The sequence below is a fragment of the Numida meleagris genome, chromosome 2 (assembly GCF_002078875.1).
Source record: "Numida meleagris isolate 19003 breed g44 Domestic line chromosome 2, NumMel1.0, whole genome shotgun sequence".
In the NCBI taxonomy this organism is placed as follows: Eukaryota; Metazoa; Chordata; class Aves; order Galliformes; family Numididae; genus Numida; species Numida meleagris.
Genome location: NC_034410.1, coordinates 128,045,289 through 128,068,580, shown reverse-complemented (window position 1 = coordinate 128,068,580; position 23,292 = coordinate 128,045,289). Strand labels below are relative to the sequence as shown.

Here is a 23,292-nt window from a genome sequence, read left to right as displayed (position 1 = left end):
TACCTTGGGGAATGTAAAGCTTTTATTTTTTTAATGTAAATTTCAAATATGAGGCTTATTGTAAGTCTCATCTAAAGAAGTTTCTGTCTTTTATAAATTTGTGCCACTTTTCATTTTAAATAAGATAAAAAGATATTTATTCAACTATGCCCTTATTAACACTAGTAACTTTAACAGTCTTTGAAGTTTTGTCAAGTCACATAACAATAGTTAAGAGCAGAACAAAATGATACATATGTTTTTACAGAGGTCCCTTTAGATAAAAGCAAAACAATATATTGTGCTGCAATAAATACAATACAGAATATTTGCCAGCTGGAATAATAAAGATCTACTCCATTGCCTTAAGGTCACTTGCTGATTTTATTAGATTTCTGTTAAAAATCTGACTAAGGACAACTGGTTTTATGATTCTCATATGAGGAACAGTTATTAGTCTCTCAAAAATCTAAATCAATTTCACTCTTCTTTTGCAGTAATGGTATCAGGGGGTAGGATTTGAACTACTGATATCCTACACCACTGATCAAGCTATCCGCTTCTATCAAAAGAGTCAAGCTCCACTGACATACAGAGTTGGGGCATGTTGATGTTACATCAGACTGGTAATAACTGACTACAGGGCCAATTCTTACGACTGGCCAAAGCAGGCAATGACTTGACAAATTGGAACAAGTTTACGCCTGGAATAAAAGCAACATCTCTGGAACCATACGCTTGTCTTACCAATGCCCATAACATTTTGTATAGTGGATCCATTCAATAGTGACATTTTCTTTCATTTCATTCACAGTGATATTTTGTACATGTGAAAACAATTACTGCACTACTGCTACAATATGTTTCTTCTTCTCTGACACCACTGGCACAGATCCTGGTTTGCTGTGCTTGCGACGGTTCAATTCCCTAGAAACAGAAAGCAGAAAAATGCAGTTCAGTAGGCAGCACAAAGTTTTATCAAACACCAGCTTCTTCCTTAAGCAAACAGCTGAGACATCTTAAAATTCAAATAAAATAATAACAGTTTTGCTTTTATTAACCAAAACTAACATATGTCCCCATTTGAAAAGGAGGACTGTTTCTCTGAAAAGCACCCTTGACATTAGCTAATTTATAATAACTTCAAATTGACTCTTTTCTTGGGAGCACAGCTTGCTTGGTTTTCATGTTAGCAGGATTTGCTGCTCAAGTTCGTAAGGCAGCTGAGAATGATGACTGAAGCCCAACACTTTTTGTTTTTACTTTAGCTATGAAATTAACAGTAAAGTAGGCCATATTCAGCTCTAGTACTCCAACATGACAATGATCCAGGTGACTGAAAACACTTGTCCTAGAGTCTGACTTTAAAAAAAAAAAACCAACAAAAAACAGAAAACCCCCAAAACACTCCCCCTAGACAGGCCGTTCTGTTTCTACTGCAGTGTTGCATTATGTCACAGTAACAGAGCACTGTGGCTCTTTCCAACATGACATTCACTCCTGGTTCTTCAGCAAACTTTTGGGAAGCAGCCAGTCCTTGTTAATACTAGCACTTGCCTGTAATTTTTCTTATAATCAAAGGTTTATCAATCCATTGGCTCATGATCCCTTTTCAGATGCTAGAAGTAGCTCATAGCTCGTCCCTCTCACACTCCCACACATTGCTGCCACAGCTCTGCAGTGATGCATTTTCTTAAAACAAAGATAAAACGAAGGTGGAAAAGGAAGACATACTTCCGCCGACGAGCTTCTCTCATGATTCGCTGTTCCTTGACTTGGCAATATATACTCTTAGGCAAGTGGCGGTGTCGAGCGATGCGTTTGATCTGTGGGTGATGCTGGAACTTCTCCTTCAACTTCTGACTGTAATTCATAGCTGCCTTCTCTCGTGGTGCAAGCTACAAGGAAAACAACAGACAAACACATAAAAGAACAGGGATTCAACTCCAAGTTTTCTCTGCAAAGTGCAGCTTGAACTTTTAATTCAAATGGCTTCTTGCTAGCAAATGGCTATAAGAACAAAAACTTAAGAATTACAGTAGATAAACATTAAAACCTACAACTTCAATGATGACTCATTGTTCAAACATAAAACCTCATCACAGTTTCAAAGTTCAGATTAGTAACTGAACTCTCCCTAAAAAGATTTTAATGTGCTGTAGACAAGGAAGGAAGAATAGAAAAAGGCTGATATAATAAAACTTCTTTGCTCAGTCTGCTGTTCTCCTAACCAGCGTAACTTCTGCTGTGAAACTAAGATTTGCAGGTTTTAATCACTAGCCAGTGTACGTACAAATGCTGTAAATGAATTGTCTCCACGAACTGCTTTACAGACAGATCTTTAAGAGGCTCAAACCTCACGCAGTGCCTTGATCCATTAGGAAGCACATTGTATATATGAGATTTCAAGTATTAGCTTGCCTATAGGGCACACAAGACATTCCAGCTTCCATCACACAACGAAAAGTGTCTTAGTATCACAAACAAATACAGGAATGCTAGTATTACCCCAAAAAGGCATAAATTGTATCCATGTTTAAAATTACGTCTAAGCCACCATTAACAACACTGAAAGTGAGAGATGTCTTTCTTGCAGCTAATCTCCAGAGGACGCTTTTTTTTTTTTTTTTAAACTAGGCATGTTTCCTCTGGTCCTAGTCCTTGTTTACTGAAAGGAACAATTCTGTGTGTGGTGCTTTTGTTTAAAGCATGCACTGCTTCATGAGGAACAGCAGTTTCTAAGTATTTTGGATTTGTATGGATCTCTGTGAATTTCAGTCTAGTATGCTTTCAGACTTTAACCAAAGCACCAAGTGAAAACGTATGGAATAAAAGCCCTGCACCCCACAAGTCACTTAGGGTTTGTTACAGCAACACACCTACAACCTATCTTCTCCTTCCTACCTGCCCTCCCAAAATACACTATAGAGCTCCGCTGTTTCAGACACCTAAAGTCCCTTCATATTCTCGAACAAGCAGTGGCACAAGTCTTTTACCCTTCCTCACCCAGTGAATCCACTACTAACTGCACCCAAAGTCTTACAGACAAAGCAGTAGTTCAGAGTTCTGTTAATTCATCTTTGCAATGGACTCAGTTTCACTTAATTCCTTACTTTCTGAAGAGAAAACAGAACCTGAGTTTCAGACAAAGGCACGCACACACAAAAAATGGAAACAACAACAAACCCTCCCCCAGTTTACTACACAAAAATATTTGGGAATTCCGCATACATTATGGAGCATACTTTCTTTCCTTCTGAAATCCGCAACTGGCTATTTCTTCTCTACTCTAGAGGTCACCCTTAGAAGTGACTTCTGTTATATTATTTAATACATTCTGAAAATATATATTATATTCATGCAATTTAGTTCAAAAATACCACGAACAGTCTGATAGCAAGTACTCAAAAATACAGCAAGGCAGTTTCTCTTTGGGGACAACAAAAGAAGCAGGTACCAGATGTAGAGTTGCTCATCACTCAAAATTCTTATTCAAGTATCACAGCATTAACTGTTAACCTCCGTTTGCACACACCATCTTATTCACAGAATGAAATCCTTCTGTTTTACCTACATTGATCATAATCTCTCTAACTGCAAGTGAGTAAATTCTACAGTTCTAACATAATAAAACCACTCTCTATAGTGAAATTCATTCCAGTGAGCCAGCCTCAAGAGTTGGTTCTCTCTCTATAAGTCCCAGGTGTTTCCACTCTGCTGAAAACTGCCAACATAATCTAAATCAAACAGCTTTTATTTTAATTAAATTCAATTATTTTTCTTTAATTTAAGAAGAGCAAATTGCTGCTGATTTAGTGTAACTCTGGTGATTCTGCAGACAAGAGGTGAATCTGTAAATTAAAGATACATTCAGGATATCTTATTTAAAAAATTAATATAGATTAAGCAGTGGTTATGCTTGAGTCTCTTCCCATTTTTACATGAAGCACAGCTTACAGAAATGCACCTAGCTGGCATCTTCCCATTCAACTACTGAATGCCAATGCCTAATATGCCAGGCTATGCATCTACACGATGGCCAAAAGAAAACATAAAGGCAAAGCATCAGTGATATTGACAACTTTCTATTTACCAAAAATACTAACCAGCCCAGAAAGCAGACTGCAGTAAGGTACTGAATGCCAATTTCTCTCTTGCAAAGGCCATCCTGGACAGCTGAAGAGAACATTACTTCCCAGACTGCTTTGAGCTGAGGAAGATGCCATGAAAGCAGCTGCACAAGGTAGTGGGATTCGAGATTGTGTTTACAGGGACTAGAACACCCTGTAGAGTGTAAAAAAGTACATAAATATCAGGATTTCTATGACATCACGAGTGAAAGACACACACTCAGATGATTTATGACCCTTTTTCCATACATCCTAAAGTGAACATCCAACTCCCCTCCGGTATGAAGAAATCAGAAATCACGTGTACGCAAGGCAACTCATTTGTGCTGCTACAAGAGCACTACTGCGCAGCAAATACCTCGAGTGAAGAGAGGGGAGGAAGAACCCTGAAGTGCAAGTTGCCAGCAACAGGAAAATACGTGCTTCAGTAAATCGTCTATGCCCTCTTTTCTCCCTCCAGATGACAGAGGCTGGTTATTTCCTGACCCCTCTATGCAGAAGGAACGTAAGCATTTTTCCAGAGCCCTGACTGCAGAGCTAAAATCACCTTTAGTAAATCATACTCTCTCTAAAGCCCCTGCATTTGTACCAAACAGTATCTAAAAACTCTGCACTATTAGTCTCCTCTAATTCAGCAAAGGAATAGGAAATTGCTGTTTATCTATCCCGTCCAGGTTGCCCTTCTAAGGTAGGGCAGATAGAGCACAGATGAAACATATTTTTAGAACGCAAACATATCCCAGCAATTTTCCACACTGTAGTTTGTTGTTATTTATAATTTTTCCACTGCTCTGCTGAAAATACTTTTTTAAATTTATTGCTATGAAGTTTATTACTCATTATTTCCTTGAATCAAAACCTTAGAGCTTCTTCACATCTAAATGGACAACAAAAAGGAAAGGTAATGTAGAAGTGAAGAGCACGGAATCATAGCTAGAGGGATGGAGCTACACGCGCACTGAATCACAAAGGAACATCACTCTGAAGAGAACGCCTTGTCACACAATATCTGGTGCTGCTAGTTATCAGCCTCATCTCACAGAACCGTATACCAGAAGGAGAATGAAAGGATATACAATTACTTGGACGGTTTTGTTGCTCTCCAGCTTATGCTCATTGCTAGACCAAAACCAAGACTTGTAATTGTACTTTCTCCAATCTTATTCAGTCCTTACTCAAAAGCTGTTATTTCTGCATCCTGTAAGAATGCATAAAACCTCTGTTCCACTTCTGTTACATTCATTTCTCATACTAGTTTTACACTTAGTGAAATACAACTCATTCCCAAGCACCAAGTTTTCTTCTCCAATGGTCCAGCGCTCTGTCTAATCCTCAGCTACTGTGCAAACGTAACTGAGCCAAATATTGCAGCTATCAGCCACAGAAGGAATGCTACTGACATTTACACACATTAACAAAAAAAACCTGCAAGGACAGGATTTTTCTAATGTGACAGTGCACTGAAGAACAACGCAACTTCATCTTTTGCTGATGGTTCATTGCTTTCACCACGATTCAAAAAAAGAACAGTATCCGTATTAATTATATAAATTCTATTTTATTAATTGAAACTTACTCTACCACTGCTTTTCCAGTCTTTTTGCTAGGGTCTTTATAACTCTCCTCCTCCAATCCAAAGGCATACCCCTTTTCAGTAATCCCAAGCCTCTCCAAGACTTCAGGCACAAAAGCCTCACATATACTTATCGTATTTTATGTACAATATTGGAACAGTATGCAGTATCCTAAAACTCTTGTTAAATTGGGTCTTTCATTCCAGGACACGCAGAGCTAGATGCTTACTGCTTAAAAAAAAAAAGCCTGTGAAGTCCTATTTGCCTTCAGACTGTTACTGGGAAACCAAAAAACAAAAGCAATTTTTAAAAAATAATAATAAAAAGCACTGCAGATTATTTTAAAGCAACTTCTGCAGTTCTTCCAACAGGAAGAGTTGGGTTTTGCTACCCCTACATAAAAACCCATGCAGACTTCACTGTCAGTGGACTGGAGTCAGCATGCCTCTGGCTCCTCAACAGACTTGGATTCTTACTTCAGTGTCCCACTGATTTTAAATAATGAGCGCAGTGCCAAATACATTAAAAACCAAAAGAAACATGCATGTCAGAAGTGATGACTGCTAGGGTAGCCACTGTTCAGAATGTACAACTCTCCAACTGGATTAATGTTCATCTGTCACAACCCAAATACTGTATTCAGCCTAACTCCCTTGTTTTCAGCACTGCAAAGTTCCAAGAATAAGCACCCAACAAAGAACACAACGTTTGATGATTACTGCTTGCAGGATGTTGGTTGCCATCCCCCCACACCCACAAAAAATCCATCTCAAAATACAATGTTTTCAAGATGCTGGCATTATATCAGAAATACAGTGACCTTTGGATGAGTCATTCAATCAAATCTTCTCAGCTAAGAAAAATAGCAGACCAAGCAACTAAGCGTTTAAGACACATTCTGACACTTCCGACAGAATTACTGAATGTTCAGCTTGAATATTCGAAATGTTCAAAAAATAGCCACAGACTATGGAAGGACTGGACATTTATAATCTGAGCAAGCACATGTCTGTGAAGATAAGAACACCAGTCCTCCAACAAAGAAAAAGCAGGCGCTGAAGAAAACCAGTGGAATCTGATAAATAGCCACCTGCAACATTAAAAGTCAAGAACTACCAAGCTAGATGGACAAGGATTAATACTGTTGCCTGCATCCAACCGACAGTCCAAAGTTACATCCAAGAATGTGATAAGCCATGAATATTCCATCCTAAGTCTTCATACCAATAAATAATCTTTCAACATGTGAAAAATAAAGTTTCATAGCACTTCCACGCATTTTTACAGCAACTATAGCAGCTCCAGACAGTAACTACTTTAATATTCAAATTCTATATCTCGTTAAATTCAAGGCTTCAACAACCTAATGATTGAGCACACTTCCACACAAGATATGGGGCTGTGAAACATTATCACTTCTTATTACAACATAATTTTCTGCAAATTCATTAGTGCCATCCATGTAAAATGAGAACACAAGAGCATTAATGTGCAGAATACACCCAACACCTGATAGTCAAAACCAGCAGTGCCTCTTGTAGACCCATCCATAGCCAGTTCTCACCGATGCAAATACTACAGAAGAGGGCAGAATGTCATTTACTTGAGTACTTGAACAATAGCTACGTAGTCATTTTGGTACATAATATTCCTGAGATGCAGAAGCCCCTGGAAGTGTTCAAGAAATGTTTAGATGTTGTACTGAGGGACATGGTTTAGTGGGAAATACTGGTGATACATGAATGGTTGGACTGGAGGACCTTAGAGGTCTTTTCCAACCTTGGTTTTTCTATGATTTTAAGTAGTCAGGTTTTCACATACTTCTAAGAGCGAAGTATCCTTATTCCTCCATAAGAAGGAACCAATGTTATCTAGTATCAACAGACTGAATTTTTTTGGTTTATGTTTTAAAATATTAGCAATTGTTCCATACAAAAATGCTATTTTGACATTCCTTCTACCCACTTGTCCATCACAAAAAGGTTACAGAATAAACACGTGTATTAAAAATACCACAGATTATTCTGTTCTGGAACAGCATGTTAGAGAGACAGAATGGTCCTTCTGTATTAACTATGAAGACTGTGATTAAGGAGAGAAAATTTCAGTTAACGCTGTTAAAAGAGGTGAAAAGGGTGTTCCTGTTAGCCTACACATACAGCAACAGGAAAACAGGTAACATTTCTGCCCAATACTGCACCGTCTAAGCAAATTCAACACAAAATTTAAATCAAAAAGTAAAGTCCAGAACAAGCTCCGAGAATCCTTGAGATTTGCTAGTACGGGGCTGATATTTACATGTTAAATGTTTTACTAAAGCACTACTTGGAAAAATCCCAAGAATCAGCTCAGAACAGGAAAAAAAAATAGCAACCTAAACACAGAGTTAGTCCATTAAAGAAATCCAACTTAAATGTAACAGCCTGTAATACTGTATAGGGTACAGAGACTTTTTCCCCACTGCTTCATAGCAAGCATGAGAAAAATAACAAGCCTTCTGAATGCCTATTCTGTGGCTAAAGACATTCACATTGTTTCAGCTGTGCTGCTCCATATGCAGCCTTTCCCAGTGCACAGCAGCTCATGGCCTTTCCCATTCCGCACTGCAGCTCCAGCATTCTCAGCACTCCCACCGACCCACCACCCCTCCCAGATCCAATTCCCTCCCTGCAGACATTATCACTTGAACACACCTTCCACACAAGCAGCCCTAGTCCCAACTACGGAACAGATCTGTCCCTTTAAAAGTACAATATTCTTTCCTGAATTCCAGCTTCCCTCTGCTCCCCGCTCAGCCTCTTACAAGATCAAGTAGGAATTCCTCCAAGAATTACTTGACAGTTTTGCTTTTTCTGATGTGTTCAGAAAATGCAGTGTAAGCACCTCCAAGGTACCCTAACAATACAAAGCTATGTGAAGGCATTACTCCCAGTGGATAAAGCATCAAAGCATTTCATTCCTCAAAGACAATGCTCAATACTTTAATACAGCTGTGCGGATGAATATTAGCAAGTGGTAACTGTTACAGAACATTTTGGCTTTGTCTACTTATAACCACTTGAACAAGAGTAACTGAAAAGACATGCAACTAATTACACTGAAGTCTGCTCTTACTAGGAAGGCTTCAACCAAACTGACTACATCAAACTGAACAGACTTCAGTCTAGCTCACCCACTTTATATTTGACAGCTAAATAGGCTACCGACTACCTCAGTTATGCTGCAGTAAACATATTGCTGCAAGTAAACGATTCTACAATGCACAAACTTATTATGATATGGCCTGGACATTAATCACTCAAGTCAAAATTTTTATAAGTAGTAACCTTAAGCTTCAGTAGAATCACTTATGCATGGCAAACCTGGATGTATTGCTTTTAGGGCAAAGTTCTGAATACTCACATGTAGCATCAAGAAAAAAAACTTTAGTTAGAACTCATTATTACTGTTAAACTAAACAAGATGAAAAATCACCTTGTGTAGCAATAATAAAAATGCATGTAATCTTACTAAAAGACATGGTAAATGCAAAGAGCTGTACTGCACATATCAGTTTTCAAACTAAATACAAGTGTCATACTACAATTTTACATTTTCCCTTTAGAAATAAACTGTTAGAAGTTGAACAGGCTAACCTGTTGTAATAACAAAAAAACCCACCCTCGAACATCCCGCTCTGTGGTATCAAAAAGTGAGAAACAAGTCTCTTACCACTCCCAGTTTTTCAGAAGCACTGGCCTTCCACAGACGAATATTCATCTCATCTGAGCCACACAGAATGTATTTGTTATCTGAAGTCCATTTTACAGTGATGACGTGCTGCATTCGCTTTGTATGATATACCTCTCTAGAGTAAAGAGAAACACAGGAAAAGAAACAATAAAACATTTCTTTTCCTATCAGTGTTACCTTTCAAATAGCAGAAAGTTTTCTGTTCAAGGCAGAATACGTATTTTTAACTCTCTTTTGTTTGTTTTTAAATATTTTTCAAAACACGGTATCACCCACTACCACCCATCCCTTTGGCTGATCAGTCACACACTGCAGCTGAGACCATCCTTTCTTCTACCCAATTATTTTTGAAAGTAAAATCCAAGTTATAATGGAAGAGAAATATAAAAACAATATCCAGGAGCCATGAAAAAACTAGACTGAGCTTGATCTGGGCAGGGAGTGTGAGAAAAATATCATCAATATGCCACCTTAAAGAAGCTTTAATAACCTTAACCACTACTTTAATTCACACTCAAGTGAAGCTCTAGATGCTCTGCACTACAGGAACACTGGGAAGGATTGAGCACAAGTGCCTTCAGAAAACACTGATGCTTACATCAAGTTTTACTGATGTTAAAGATTAATACTGTGTAAGCACATAGGCTTTTTTTAAAAAGTAAATACAGGAATGCATTTTACTATGTGGCTCAGTAACGCACTTTCCTTCATTTACCTTTGAGGAATTAAGTATTTTTCCCTGAATTTTCAGCCTTTGTCTCTTCTCTTGCTGTCATCACAACTTATTAAATTGCATTTTTTTAAAAAAGGAAAAACACAAAAGAAGATGGCCAAATAACCTGGATATGTCATTTAAACGCACACAGACAACAGGTTCCATTTACCAAGCACTTACTGAATTTAAATCAACTTCCTAATATATATTATTTCTCATGTCTATTCAACTTCTTTTCTTTTTTAAAAAAATATAAAGCAATGGAAGGTAGGAGATTCAATTTCAGACTGGGTGATCAAAAGTTGGGAGTTAACAGGAGCCTAGTCAGGGTCCTTGTTCACAGATACCCTTAAGTGCCACCTCTGTTTTCCATGATGGATCAGACATTCTGTTTGGAGATCTTTCACCACTCCATATTAATTAGGATTAATTTCAACTATGCAATTCCCAAGAAGTACAGCTTTTAACAAATTTTAAGTGCCCCGGAATGCCCCAGACAGCTTATGAGGCTAAGTTCCTCATTTGCAAGGCTCTTCCCCACTAGGATTTACAGCAGCCACAAAGGAAAAGACAAAGAGAGAAATGGAGAGAAAGAAAGAAAATGAAAGGGGGAAAAAGAATGAGAAGAAAAAGTGGAAAAAATCCTTCCTCATTAACAACCTGCCGTAACGTGGAATAAAGCCTTTCACTCTTTTACTGCCGCATTATGGGATCTGCTCACTACTTTCAATGATATGATTTAACTTTGCCTATCGCCCCTTTTGTGAACATTCCGCAGAAAGGAAAACCTGGGAAGCACAGATTTTAGCCATGCTGTTTAATAATACAAGAGTAAGAGAAATAAGTAAAAAAAAAAAGAACAAAAAACCAACAAAGGAACCGCAATGCCTAATTATATTTATATTAGTATTTCAAGACAGGAAAAATAATTAAAACTACTTGTAGATTAGTTATAAAGGAAAACCAAAAGAGCCCTTCTCAATCTCTAATGAGGTACAGGAGCTTACAGACACATTAAATAAACACATACACAACTACATCAACCCACAGTAAAAAAATACAGTCCTCCCCCAATTAGTATTCAGCACTCCCCATCCCCTCTAAACCACCTGAAACCTAAACTGTCCTGGACAAGGTGAAGGGGGAACAGAGCAAGGCAAGTAAAAGAAAAAAAGTAAAATTAAGAATAAAAGAGGAGAAAAAAAAAAAAGGCTGACAGAGAATAATGAAGGTAAGTTTATGAAGAACAAATGATACCAGACCAACGTGATAACTTGCTTTGATTTTCATCAAATTGAAAAACAAAATAAAAAAACGGAAACAGATTCAGTGTGAACATCAGCAAAATATTTAAAATATTGCTTTATGAAATATTACATGAAAATCTAATTCAAACTGAACTGTATTCAAAGCGTTGTCATAAGACTCAAAACCTGGTTAACAAAGTATGAACACAATGTAATAAAGTGCATGGAATTACATCACAAAAATGTCCCATACTGATCCTTGGGGATTCACACGACACTGCTTTTCACATCATGTCTTTACTAATCATCTGTACAGGATGAAGACAGTGCCAAAAAACCAAATGCTACAACACTGTAAGGTACTGTGAACTTCAGTGGTGACACACACAGTACAAAGTGACCTAAAAGCATCGTAGATAGATAGGGAAAGGAGACTGATCTTGGTAAAACACAAATGAGTATACGTATGAACAGTAATTCAGAACTGATAGTCAACCTCGATGGAAAGCTGCCATGGGAAAAAAGTATGAATTTGAAGAGTATGCACAGGGGAAATGTTAAACTTAGTACACAATTAGTGGTACCACACCATACCAATGGAAGAAAGTCTTCTATATAAATAACTAATGCTTTGTTAGAAATATAGCCTCCACTCTGAATACTTTTGCATCAGAAAACAAACAAAAAATAGAAGAAAAAAGCCAAATATAACAATTCAGAAATTGTACCCATAGGACTCCACTGGAATTTTAATACAAAATAGCTAAAGTAATGTTACTTGTTAAATAGAAGTTCTACTCTAAGACACACTCTAGAATTGGTTCCATTACCTGTTAGTCTCAAGCTGCATACAGAATAAGGTTTAACATCTACATCAAGTGAATTCTTCAGTGAAGATGGGAATTATTAACAACTTCTGAGGACCAGGGAGGGAGGTCACTGAGATGCAGGAGAGCAAGAGAGAGAGTTGTAAAATCACTCACCTGCTGTGACCTTTGTCTACGGGAAAGATGCGGACAGACTTATCGAAGCTGGCAGAAACAAATTCTTTCCCAGTGGGTGAATAATCCACATCAAGAACAGCAGACACATGATCCATATGCACCATCACAGGTGATGTAAGGAAGCGCATATCAAAAGTATATAAGCTGTAAAATAAACACATCAACAGCTTAATATCCAAACAACTCCAAAGTGAATAGTTCATTTCTGCTAAACAGCTGCTTTAATCATACACAAAGCAAACCTGAAGAGGAAAAGAAAGAGAACTCTTTAAAACTGCAAGTAACACATGAAAGGAAAGAATGATGCGGCGCTTAGAGCCTGGAAAACAGCTTACTAACCAGAGGCTTCAGTTACTGAACCAGACCTTGCTTTTTTGCTCACTCTCAAGTAACAGAGACTCCCTACAGCATCTGTTCTTGGGCCACTGACAGCCTATTTTTCCAACTAGCACACTGTCCCTTCTTAGCTCTCTCCTCAGATACATCACGTGAACTTAGACAAGCACTTCTCCATCAGTTATCCTCATTATGGCAGGCCTATCAACTCCACAAGGTTTCTAGATTTCCCCATATTTGAATCTCCTAGTAATTCAATGTCTACTGTGAAATTCCCATTTGGTTGGCACCTTTTCCTATAGCCTAATTCTCTTTGTATCAGACAACCACTGACTGTAGGAATCCGAGTAAAGCTTGGTCCTTCAGCACAAAGAGATGCTACTTCAGCAGAGCTGAAGACCTGCACCATGTACATTACCTGTAAAAATGAAAATAAACGTAGCTGCTGGACCACAGCTGGTTTGCTGTTTAGCACCTCAGAGCTCAGGCAGACCAGCTGAGGTTTATCTATACTCCTTTGAATCAACAAACTCGCTGATACACACTAAGGTGTAATAACTGCATAAATCATTTATTTGCCCGGTACCAATAAATAAAGGTGCTTTACAGACAGAGCATTTAATGAAATTAGTTTTAAGTACACTATTTGGTAGAACTACTATATTAAAAATTTTTAATTTAGCATTAAGCTTTTCACCCTCCTTCCAGCAGATGAACGCATAGCTGGAATTAATTCAATGTCTTTCACTCAATTACTTATTGGCAAATTCTCCTTCTCCTTCTGAATTCTCCAAGAAAAAGTATTGTAGCATCACATTCGAAACTGCTACTCCATGTGACCAGCTAACACTTCACGCATGTTGTTGATACGCACATTTGCCGTTGCACAGTTTGCAAGAAGAGAATTTCCCCTAACACTAACAGCTACCAAATTTAGCTTAGTGTGGGGAAAACAATGACGTATAAACAGATTAGACAGCCTTACCATACCATAGCCAAAACAGGTGAAAAGCAATACATTCAATACAACGGCAAATTTCAAGGTCTGGGCCAGATTCTATCTCCTTGGAAAAACAGCCTTAAGGTAAGCGATAAAATTCCTATGTTCTAAAAGAAAGCAGTGATCTATTGTTAGATCAGTGACTTCCTGGAAAAAAAGGATACAGAGCACATTTTGCAGTGGCCTAGTTTTGAAGAGACAGCTTTTTCAATACCAGATTAGCTATTCACATGAATTGTATCGCCCAGAAGTAAAAAACAGCTCTGAGAAACTGAAGGGGTAAGTACTGCAGTCTTTGGAACCATTTCACAAAAGATTAATTTTAAGAAATGCTCTCATCAAAATAGCTGATTGGTACAATATATCAAGCTTCACAAAAGCTGGTAAGAAAATAAACACTTATATTGATTGCCTCAGACTGGACCAATACTATTTAGCTTCCAGGTCCTACTGTAAATTATGCTTGCATAGGTCAAACCGCATTTTTGTAAATTGCACAGGCAGCCTGGAAGAGGCAGATGCAGTCTGCTACCAACTGTGGGGCCTGTTCTGTTTTGCTGTTTTATGGTTGTTTTTTAAGTCACTGAGATTATCATTTGCTAGGTTACTACTTATGTGGTTCAAACTTAAAAAAAAAATCTACATAACCTCTAAGTGATTTAACATCACATTAAACTACAAACACAGACTGAAAAACATACCATGATCAGGATTATCGACAAAGTAGAATAACACTTACTTGTAATCTTCATTTGCTGCAGTAAAAATGAAAGCTTCCATGGGGTTCCAACACAGTGTATTTGTCCTCATGCTCAAGATAACCTGAAAGATATTTACACATTGGTACCTTGTTGCAGGCAGTAAAATACTGGATATACTTTAAAGCTTCTTATACCAGGAGAGACGAGCAAACACTTTCTAGATACGGAATCATGGTAGACCAGTAGTGACATACTTGGGAGGATGCATATTTAGCAGTGTTACAATTGGAACTCAAGACTTCCTGTCCCTCATCACATGATCACTGCTTCACTGCAATTAAATTTTCCTTTGTAAGTCATCTTGGAAGCAAATACTTCTTGTCAGTCATTTATCCAGAAACTAACATGTAAACCCAGATCATCTTAAAAGTCTCACTTCATCATATTTACAATTATGTTAATGTATACAGTCAAGTATTGCACAAGCAAATATACTTACAAACGGTTATTTCAGAGGACATTGTCATTAATTAATGCTATGAACCACGATGTGCAAAGTGATTATAGCATTCTGATGTATAATTACAGGACATCTTATTAAGAAACAGAACGTTTTCTACAACACTGCAGGCCAGCCATAATCCTACTTGAAATTCCTGACGTTTGGGTATTTCATGCCGTGGTGCTCCCAACTCATTTCTGCTCTCACCTTACTATATCAAAAATCAAAATATACATACATACATATAGCAAAATACAGTTTTACTAATTATAACTTTTTAAATAATGAACACAGTACAATAGTGACGGCCTCTACTGAACCTCCACAAAAAACAAGGATTGTAACCTTTGAGTGGGTTCATATCCTCGTGACTCACATTTTCCATAAATCCTCATTTTCTAGGTGACGTTATTCCGACCAATATGAAGTCTGTACTGCAAAATACTGCTAATTTTCAGAAATTACAGGCATCTAGAACAGAATGCAATCATCAGCTGTCTGAATTGATCTCTATTTTAAAAACTGACTTTACTGAAAGCATAGGCCACTGAAAAGCCTTGTGTTTATAGTCTGTGCACTAGAATTTGCTCAGATTCCACTATTGTTCTTACAATTATAAACCTTATATATTTATTACGGAAGCAAACAATCTAAGAAGGCTCTTTAATCCTCTCTACCCAAGTTTTCTAGGTGCTGCAAAATGATTACAAAACTAACTGAAACACACTACAAGTAAAATAGGTATTTTACATCATAGCATGAAGCAGCTCTAACATTGCTGGGAAATCCAGCTTCTTTTCAGAAGGGGTCAGGTTTGGTCAAAACCTTTGCTCCATATCACACTTCATAATTTATTCACCCCAACTTACAGTATTCAGTTTATTACAGCACTGGAACTAAACATTTGGAACTAAAACAGAGCCTAAGAAGAGGACCCTCTGCACAGTTCTGGCATTGTGCATGGAAACCTGGGCTGGAAGTAATTTAAGTCACTGTGAAGACATTAATAATAGCATTTCAGAACCATCTAGACCTGCAGAAGTCACCTTCTATTTTTAATCAACTGTAGATATGCTTAGTCATTTCATAAGAAAAAAAGTCCTTATTAAGACAACGTTGTGAAGTTCCCAAGAACTTGGCTGTGAGATGTTTACACTACATACATAGAGAAGGATTTATCTCCAGACAAAAGAAAAAGATTCTTTTAAACGCAGAGCAAGGCTCTCTAATGGTGGAAAGAAAATGCCTTAGAAATTACCTTGTTTATTTCTAGCAAGGAGAAAAAAATAAAAATCACACATACAGAGTCACAATGCAATACAAGAACATAAAGTTCTTACTGTGAAATTGCTGTCAGGTCAGGCACTTTATCAAGAATTATAATGGAGTGAGCATGACAGCCTGTCCGAATGCAGAAAAAGGCCCTTCTAAGTCTGCATGGTTTAAATTTCAAAATTAACTCAAACCCAGCTAAAAGACTCAACATTAAAGATGATGAAAACTCAGCGAGATCACAGTTCAGAGCTTCGCTTTCTCTACCTTATCATAGAATGGCCTGGGTTGAAAAGGACCTCAAAGATCATCGAGTTTCAACCCCCCTGCTGAGTGCAGTGTCGCCAACCACTAGACCAGGCTGCCCAGAGCCACATCCAGTCTGGCCTTGAATGCCTCCAAGGATGGGGCATCCACAACTTCCTTGGGCAACCTGTTCCAGTGCATCACCACCCTCAGAGAGAAAAACTTCCTCCTAATATCTAACCTACATGTCCCCTGTCTCAGTTTAAAACCATTCCCCCTTGTCCTATTGTTATCCACCCTCATAAACAATCCTTCCCCCTCCTGTTTATATGCTTCCTTCAAGTATTGGAAGGCCACAATGAGGTCTCCCTGGAGCCTACTCTTGTCCAAGCTAAACAAGCCCAGTTCCCTCAACCTTTCCTCATAGGAGAGGTGCTCCAGCCCTCTGATCATCTTGGTGGCCCTCCTCTGGACCCGTTCCAAGAGCTCTGTCTTTCTTGTACTGGGCCTGGGCGCAGTACTCCAGATGGGGCCTCATAAGAGCTGAGTAGAGGGGGACAATCACCGCCCTCTTCCTGCTGGCCAGCCCTTTTTTAATGTAGCCCAAGATATAGTTGGCCTTCCGGGCTGCAAGCGTACACTGCTGGCTCATGTCCAGCTCCTTGTCCACCAATCTTCACATCCACCAATCGTCCCATCTTCATCAATACTTAGACCATTTCATATCCTGTATGATTATTACTGCCATAAACTTCTGTTAAAATTAAGAACAAATACCTTCTTTAATGGAGTTGATTGTCTCATATCGTACAGCACAATATTTCTGTCGGAAGCACAGCTGCCCAAAAGGTATGTCTAAATAAACAAATAAATAATCAGTATATATTATCTCCTAAAAATTTCTAGAGTGTAAGCAACAGCTTAAAATAGATATCTATTTCATTGAGCTGGGAGTCAAATAGCAGATCCTTTCTCAATCAAGTAAACAGATTACCATTCTTTGTGTGCAGCTAATTATTCAGCATGAACACTTAAATAGCTTTTCCAGTAAAATTAAGAATGCACCCAGCCCTCTCCATAAGTAACACACACCTTCTCACAGTCTTTACTTCAACTACGAATAGAGCCAACCTCAGCTCTCCAGGACCTGCTGCAGAAGATCAGACCAGATGTAGCTGTTCTGCCACAAGGAACTGCCACAGATGAGAGCTCCACAGCCTCACAAATGTTAAGCTATGTAACTGAGATACAGATGTATATTGCTGCGGGCAGAACAGAGTCCTCCCTGCTTTTCTTAGTCCTCTCCCCCATCAACAGGAATAAAAGATAGAGATAAATATATGGCACTATCTTCTAAGTGAATATGCCCACAAAAACATATATATGCAGCCCTCTGCATGCTATGTCAAAAAACATTAACAAGATTTACATTTGGAAAAAGCATTTAAAGGTAGTGTTAAGACAGTTTAGATCTTACACTTATCAAGAAAAATACTGACTTCCAATACATAATAAAAAGAATTACCTCAATTGGGTTAAATTTTACGCTGCTTATGCTATCAAAACCCCATGTCAGAGAACACATGGGACTGGTCCTTTGTTCATCCCAAATGTCTACTTGCTGGCCACAGGTGGCAAAAACAGCATCCTTCCAGTGGTGATCAATTCCTGTATACACTGTCTTTAAAGAGTAAGAAAAAGATTTCAAAAAAAGCTTACAAAACCAAATGTGTAAGTACGTAAGTGTTTTCTAATCATTCCATGTTACATCTGCCATGCTTGTATTCATTTATATAACTGAAAACCAAGTTACCGTTGCTGCTGGAAACTGAGTCTTATTAGGTGTACCACTATATAAAAGGCTGGCATTCTGGGATTTTTCTGTCTACAAGACAGAAATGCATGCATTTATTGCTAGCTTCCAATGGAGTGGGGGCATTAGAAGCCTATTTACAAAGCACGGCCAACTTCAAAGCAAATGAGAATTTTAAGAGTACAAATTTTCCATTAGAAAGTGAGACATTACCGCTAGACATAGAAGTTAACTAAAAGAGTTTCAAGTTGTCTGTTTATAAAAAGCATTCAATGTGTTCTCAATATGTTCTTAAAATAAGCTTACCAACAACTGAAGCTGTTAAAGTATACATTTTTCATCTGCTTTTGTCAGAAATAAATTAATTTTGTACCAAATGGCTGTGAGGTACAACATTAAAAGAAAATTATTTAATGAAGATTAAGCTTTGACAACACATAGCTGAAGAGAAACCAACTACAGAAAGATCTGACCAGTTCCCAGGAGAGTGATGACTAGTACAGACAGATCTAAGCAGACATTTGAGATACTCCTCTCTAGTTATATATAAAATAAATACAATAAAGATTTGAAGGTACTTTAAAAGTGCCATTACAAAATTTCATGCCATCACCTTGCAACACACTACGATAACAGGTGATATCAACCTATCTTTCTTTTCTCCAAAAGCAAGGTAAGAATTGGCTCAAATTTAATTCAAAAGAAAGGTGGGAAATCAATGCTTAGATATATTACCTTTCCAAGAATTGTATGAATTGGTTCTTCTTCTTCTCCGTATCCGGGGCTCTCCATTTTCCATTGCTTCACAGTTTTGTCATCACCAACCTGGAAAGAGTGAAAAAAGGATGCATGATTTTACAAAAAATATACTCTGTTTATTTTACCAAGCAAGTGGCTGTATGGGTGCATGACTGCTGGCTAGGATAACAGCACACCCTGCTGATTTATTTTCAGAGCCAAAGACAGCCATATCTGCACGCTTTGCTCCAGCATCATTACATCTGGCTACATTAAAACAAATTTTGCTTGAACGGGAACTTCACATGCAGATTTTCATGCTAAGTTTTATTTAAACCATCTAAACATTGCCCAAAAAAACTCTCTGATCTAGTTGTCACTACGGATATTTTCCAGTTATTAAAGGAGATCATTCCACAGTTAAATAGGAGAAAAATTAAGATGTAAAGAGGACTATTTATTTCAGACTGCATTTTGTGATTCTTAATCAGATGGCACCTTAAACTCCACACTATCTTTTGGGAATCATTTGATAAGCATATAAACTGTTAAAGGCACTCCAGTTCAGCTGCTCCAGCCTCACTACCTCTTGCACCACTGTGCAGTGACCTGGGCCTGGGAAGCAGACCATAAAAGTAAGTTAGCTATACAAGTTTAACTTCCTCTCCCAACAGCACTGCTTCTGTTTCTTCCTCCCCTCTCAATTTTCAGAGAGACTGACTGTCAAAAAGAGATTCTAATTTTGAGTCTTTAGGAATATCTCAGCAGAAAATTCTAATATTGTAACTAGTGTCCTCATGACCTGGTATCTACTTCAGAAAAGATAAATATATCGTCGTTAAAATAGCTCTTGTGGGAGGAGATGAGTAATTTTTGTCAGCCTCAAAAGATACAATTTTTTTTAACACTGAGGTACTGAGGTTTTGTATTTTATCATCACAGAATTGTTCTAATGAAAACAGCAGTACACACTACTTGCACATCGCTTACATGCAACTCAATTAGTTGCAGCTGATACAAGTGAATAAAACCTTACTAACACAACCTTATGGAATATTATTACTCAACAGAAACTATCTTGAATTAATCTGCTTATCTTTAACGACAGGCTGTAGAAATTGAAATTATACCCATATCACAGCACCAAAAGTATTTTCATCACAAACACAATGGTCAGGTTCACAGACAAATTGAAGAAGCGAGTTCAAATTCCAAAGTAATTTATACTTAAGTATTGTATGGCAGGGAAGAAGTTGCCTACTGGAAAACAAATGGTGAACAGGCATTAGACTGCATAAAGGAGAGACAATATACTTACAGTAAAGAACGATGTACCACAGAAACGAGCACACATGCCTCGAACAAAGCCTTCATGGGCTTGTAAAGTACGAATACACTGTCGTTTGGTCAAGTTCCAAATTCTAACCTGTTAAAAAGGCAAAAGTATTCTGTAGGCACTTAAGTTTTTTCCTACAGCCCACAATGGCAGCCTGTAGGCCAAGTACAAGAGCTCACACATACTGTAATAAAATGGCATGGCTGGCTTGAACACTGGCCAGATTTTATAATGTTGAAACTATTTATTTCCCTCTTGAAAATATGTTTTTCAGAAGTGCAGCTCTTTGCTTCTTACCCCACCTAGACTGAACACTTACCTTATTTTTACATTCTCCTATTCTTGAACTAGAATTCTTGCCAAGAGACAACAGCAATGATAATTTTAGCAAACATCACCCCTTTAAAGTAAAAAAATACAAGGAAATAACCTTTGTAACAAACAAAAAGTTCTCGGTCCAGTTGCTGCACTTCATTTTATAGATATGTCCAGCTTTCACAAATGTTTCAGTTTCAGAATATTTGGGCCCATTTAGAAAAAAAGAAATGGGGGGAGCTCAATTTCTACATTTCTATGTATTGTCAGCGCTCAGTACTGTAGTTGCTCTACCAGCAGATAAGAAATCTGGTTTCACATAAATATATTCCTCACCTCTTTGAAAAAGCTAATCTCCCTTACACCACTGCGTGATGTGTGTACAAATTATGAGAGGCAGAAAGCAACCAGCTACCCAGAATATCCCTTTAAAGAAGACAAATACTATAAAATGAAGAAGGGTGAGAGAGTATAGAGAAGACAGGCATTTTTTTTTTTCTGCAATTGACTCTTAAAGTACCCTTTATTGCTATTTCTAACATTTATTTTAAATACCAAGCAAATAAAGAGTTAGCTTTTTTCCTTTTTTTTTTTTTTTAATACAATATGCTATACTATTCCACAAGGTTTTTGATCATGCACCCCTTCCCACATCTCATCTGACTTCAGTGTAATCTTCTGACTGCAGCAGCTCACCTTCTTTGGAGGGGATGTGGGTGCAGAACAGCAAAAAGCAATCACAGACTGCAAATACCCACATTCACTGCTGCAGTCTGAAGAATCGTCACAGCCCCTGCCCACAGCTGAGATCTGCTGCCTAAAGTTGTTTGAAACTCTGCATGTACTGGAGGTCACAACCTGCAGCTTGAGGAACACTGTCCCAAACTGGGTAAGCTGCACCTTCTGAGAGAAGGTCACATCTGAACAAAAGGTAATACCACAGCTAAACAAAAATAAGAAAGAAAGGTAAGTAGGAGCATTTAAAAATGAAAAAGATGGAAGAAACAGACCTTTCTGTTGCAGTTTCTAACTGCTGCTTACCTCTCCATCGCATGCTCCAGACAGCACTGTAGACAAACTCTTTGGATGCTTGGCCATGCAATTAACTCCATCTCTGTGGCCATCGAGTGAGCTTAGAAAAGGTTTTGCAAACACCCGCTCCAGCTTTGTTGCATTTAGGGCTCTGGTGTACTCGCGTGCAACCTCAAATGGATGCAGTGCAGGGTCATAATTTCTTGGAACTGCAAAAAGAGTAACACTGACATTAGAAATATAATAAGAACTGTAGGTCAACGTGAACTGAATCAGAAAGCTTTTCCTGTTGACTTTCCTGCTGGGGGGGGGGAGCTTTTTGGGACCTGAGATTTTTACTTCCAACACTTAAGGGCTTCCCTGCATCTGCCTACGCAGATACATCTGGCAAGAAATCAGGAAAGACAATGGGTACTGACAGGGTGCTTCTGGTGCTACCTGCTCCATTCTGGTTTGTGCAATAAGGTTGGAAGCTCAGTTCAGCCTGCTGACTTCCAAAGGATATCTGACGCATACTAAAGCCTCTAAAATCTCTCATGAAATTGAGTTGGGTACCACCCTGTCCTGTGACAGACAACTTGTTTTAACAACTTACATACAGAGCACACCTGTGTTAAGTTGCTATCCCAGCTGGTAACTTTAATTATCTTTTTCAATGTGTTAAGTACATGCCACAATTAAATAATTACAAAGAGCTGCTATGACAGCACAGCCGCCTACCTCTGAATCAACCAAATAACAAAGTACACACACTTGAAACTGCCCACGGCCCCATTCAGCCTGGCCTTGAACACCTCCAGGGATGAGGCATCCACAGCCTCTCTGGGCAGCCTGCTCCAGCACCTCACCACTCTCTCTGTGAAGAACTTGCCCCTGACATCTAATCTAAACCTTCCCCTCTTGAGCTTAAAATCATTCTCCCTCGTCCTATCACTATCTACCCAAGTAAAAAGTTGATTCTCCTCCTGATTATAAAGCCCTTTTAAATACTGCAAGATACGCTCCTGCTTCTGACAAGGACTGCTGGTTTTACACACTTGACTTCTGACACTAAGGAGAAGCTACGTCTCATTTTCAAGACGTTAGAGATGAATCTGTGAGATTAAGCAACAATTCCAACGGATATCAGCAAAGCAGAGCACAGCAGATCATGCTCACCGGCCAGGCCGGAGTCGTCTAAAGAGTGCCAGTAAAACCAGCAAGATTATGCCAATCTTAGTACGGGATGTGCTACAGGATGAGGCACCAGCAAAGAAACAGCAGCAAGTACAAAAAGTTCCTACGAGTAACCACGCAGTACTGAGGGCGATCCCCGAGAACCAGAACCGGGACGAGAAAGCTCCGTGAAGTGCTCCCAGCCCCGCGGCCATAGGAGGAGCGCGAGAGCTCCCGAGCAGCGCGCGGCGGCCCAGCCGGGAGCCGCCCTCGGGTGCTGCCCTCCCTTCTCTCTCACCGCGCTGCAGATCCAGCTTCGTCTCCCGGACGTAGTCATCGGGATTACGGCTCAACACCTTCACCCGCATTCTCCCCTCCGAGCTCGCGCACGCACACCCGCTTCCGCTCCAACGCCCGACGGCCTTCTCCTTTCCGCACGTGACCGGAAGTGTCGGGCCCGCCGCT

The 23,292-nt window shown here is 38.7% G+C and overlaps 1 protein-coding gene across 1 annotated transcript; it reads right to left on the bottom strand.

Annotated features, from left to right (window-relative positions):
* On the bottom strand, nucleotides 1-23,283 carry DCAF13 (DDB1 and CUL4 associated factor 13). Its single transcript, XM_021385701.1, has 11 exons — nucleotides 23,126-23,283; nucleotides 21,682-21,881; nucleotides 20,308-20,415; nucleotides 18,987-19,076; nucleotides 17,964-18,119; nucleotides 17,216-17,293; nucleotides 14,457-14,539; nucleotides 12,361-12,525; nucleotides 9,395-9,530; nucleotides 1,714-1,877; nucleotides 1-906 (listed from the first exon to the last, which is right to left on the bottom strand). The coding sequence occupies exons 1-11, from the start codon at nucleotides 23,193-23,195 to the stop codon at nucleotides 819-821; spliced, it is 1,338 nt and encodes a 445-aa protein (XP_021241376.1). The 5' UTR covers nucleotides 23,196-23,283; the 3' UTR covers nucleotides 1-818.

Coding starts and splice junctions, on each gene's coding strand:
- DCAF13 (XM_021385701.1), bottom strand. CDS start 23,195: ATGCGGGTGAAGGTGTTGAGCCGTAATCCCGATGACTACGTCCGGGAG. Junction 17,294..17,963: donor TAAAATTTAACCCAATTGAG/GTAATTCTTTTT, acceptor TTGTTTATTTAG/ACATACCTTTTGGGCAGCTG. Junction 1,878..9,394: donor CTTCTGAAAAACTGGGAGTG/GTAAGAGACTTG, acceptor TTTTCCTTGTAG/CTTGCACCACGAGAGAAGGC.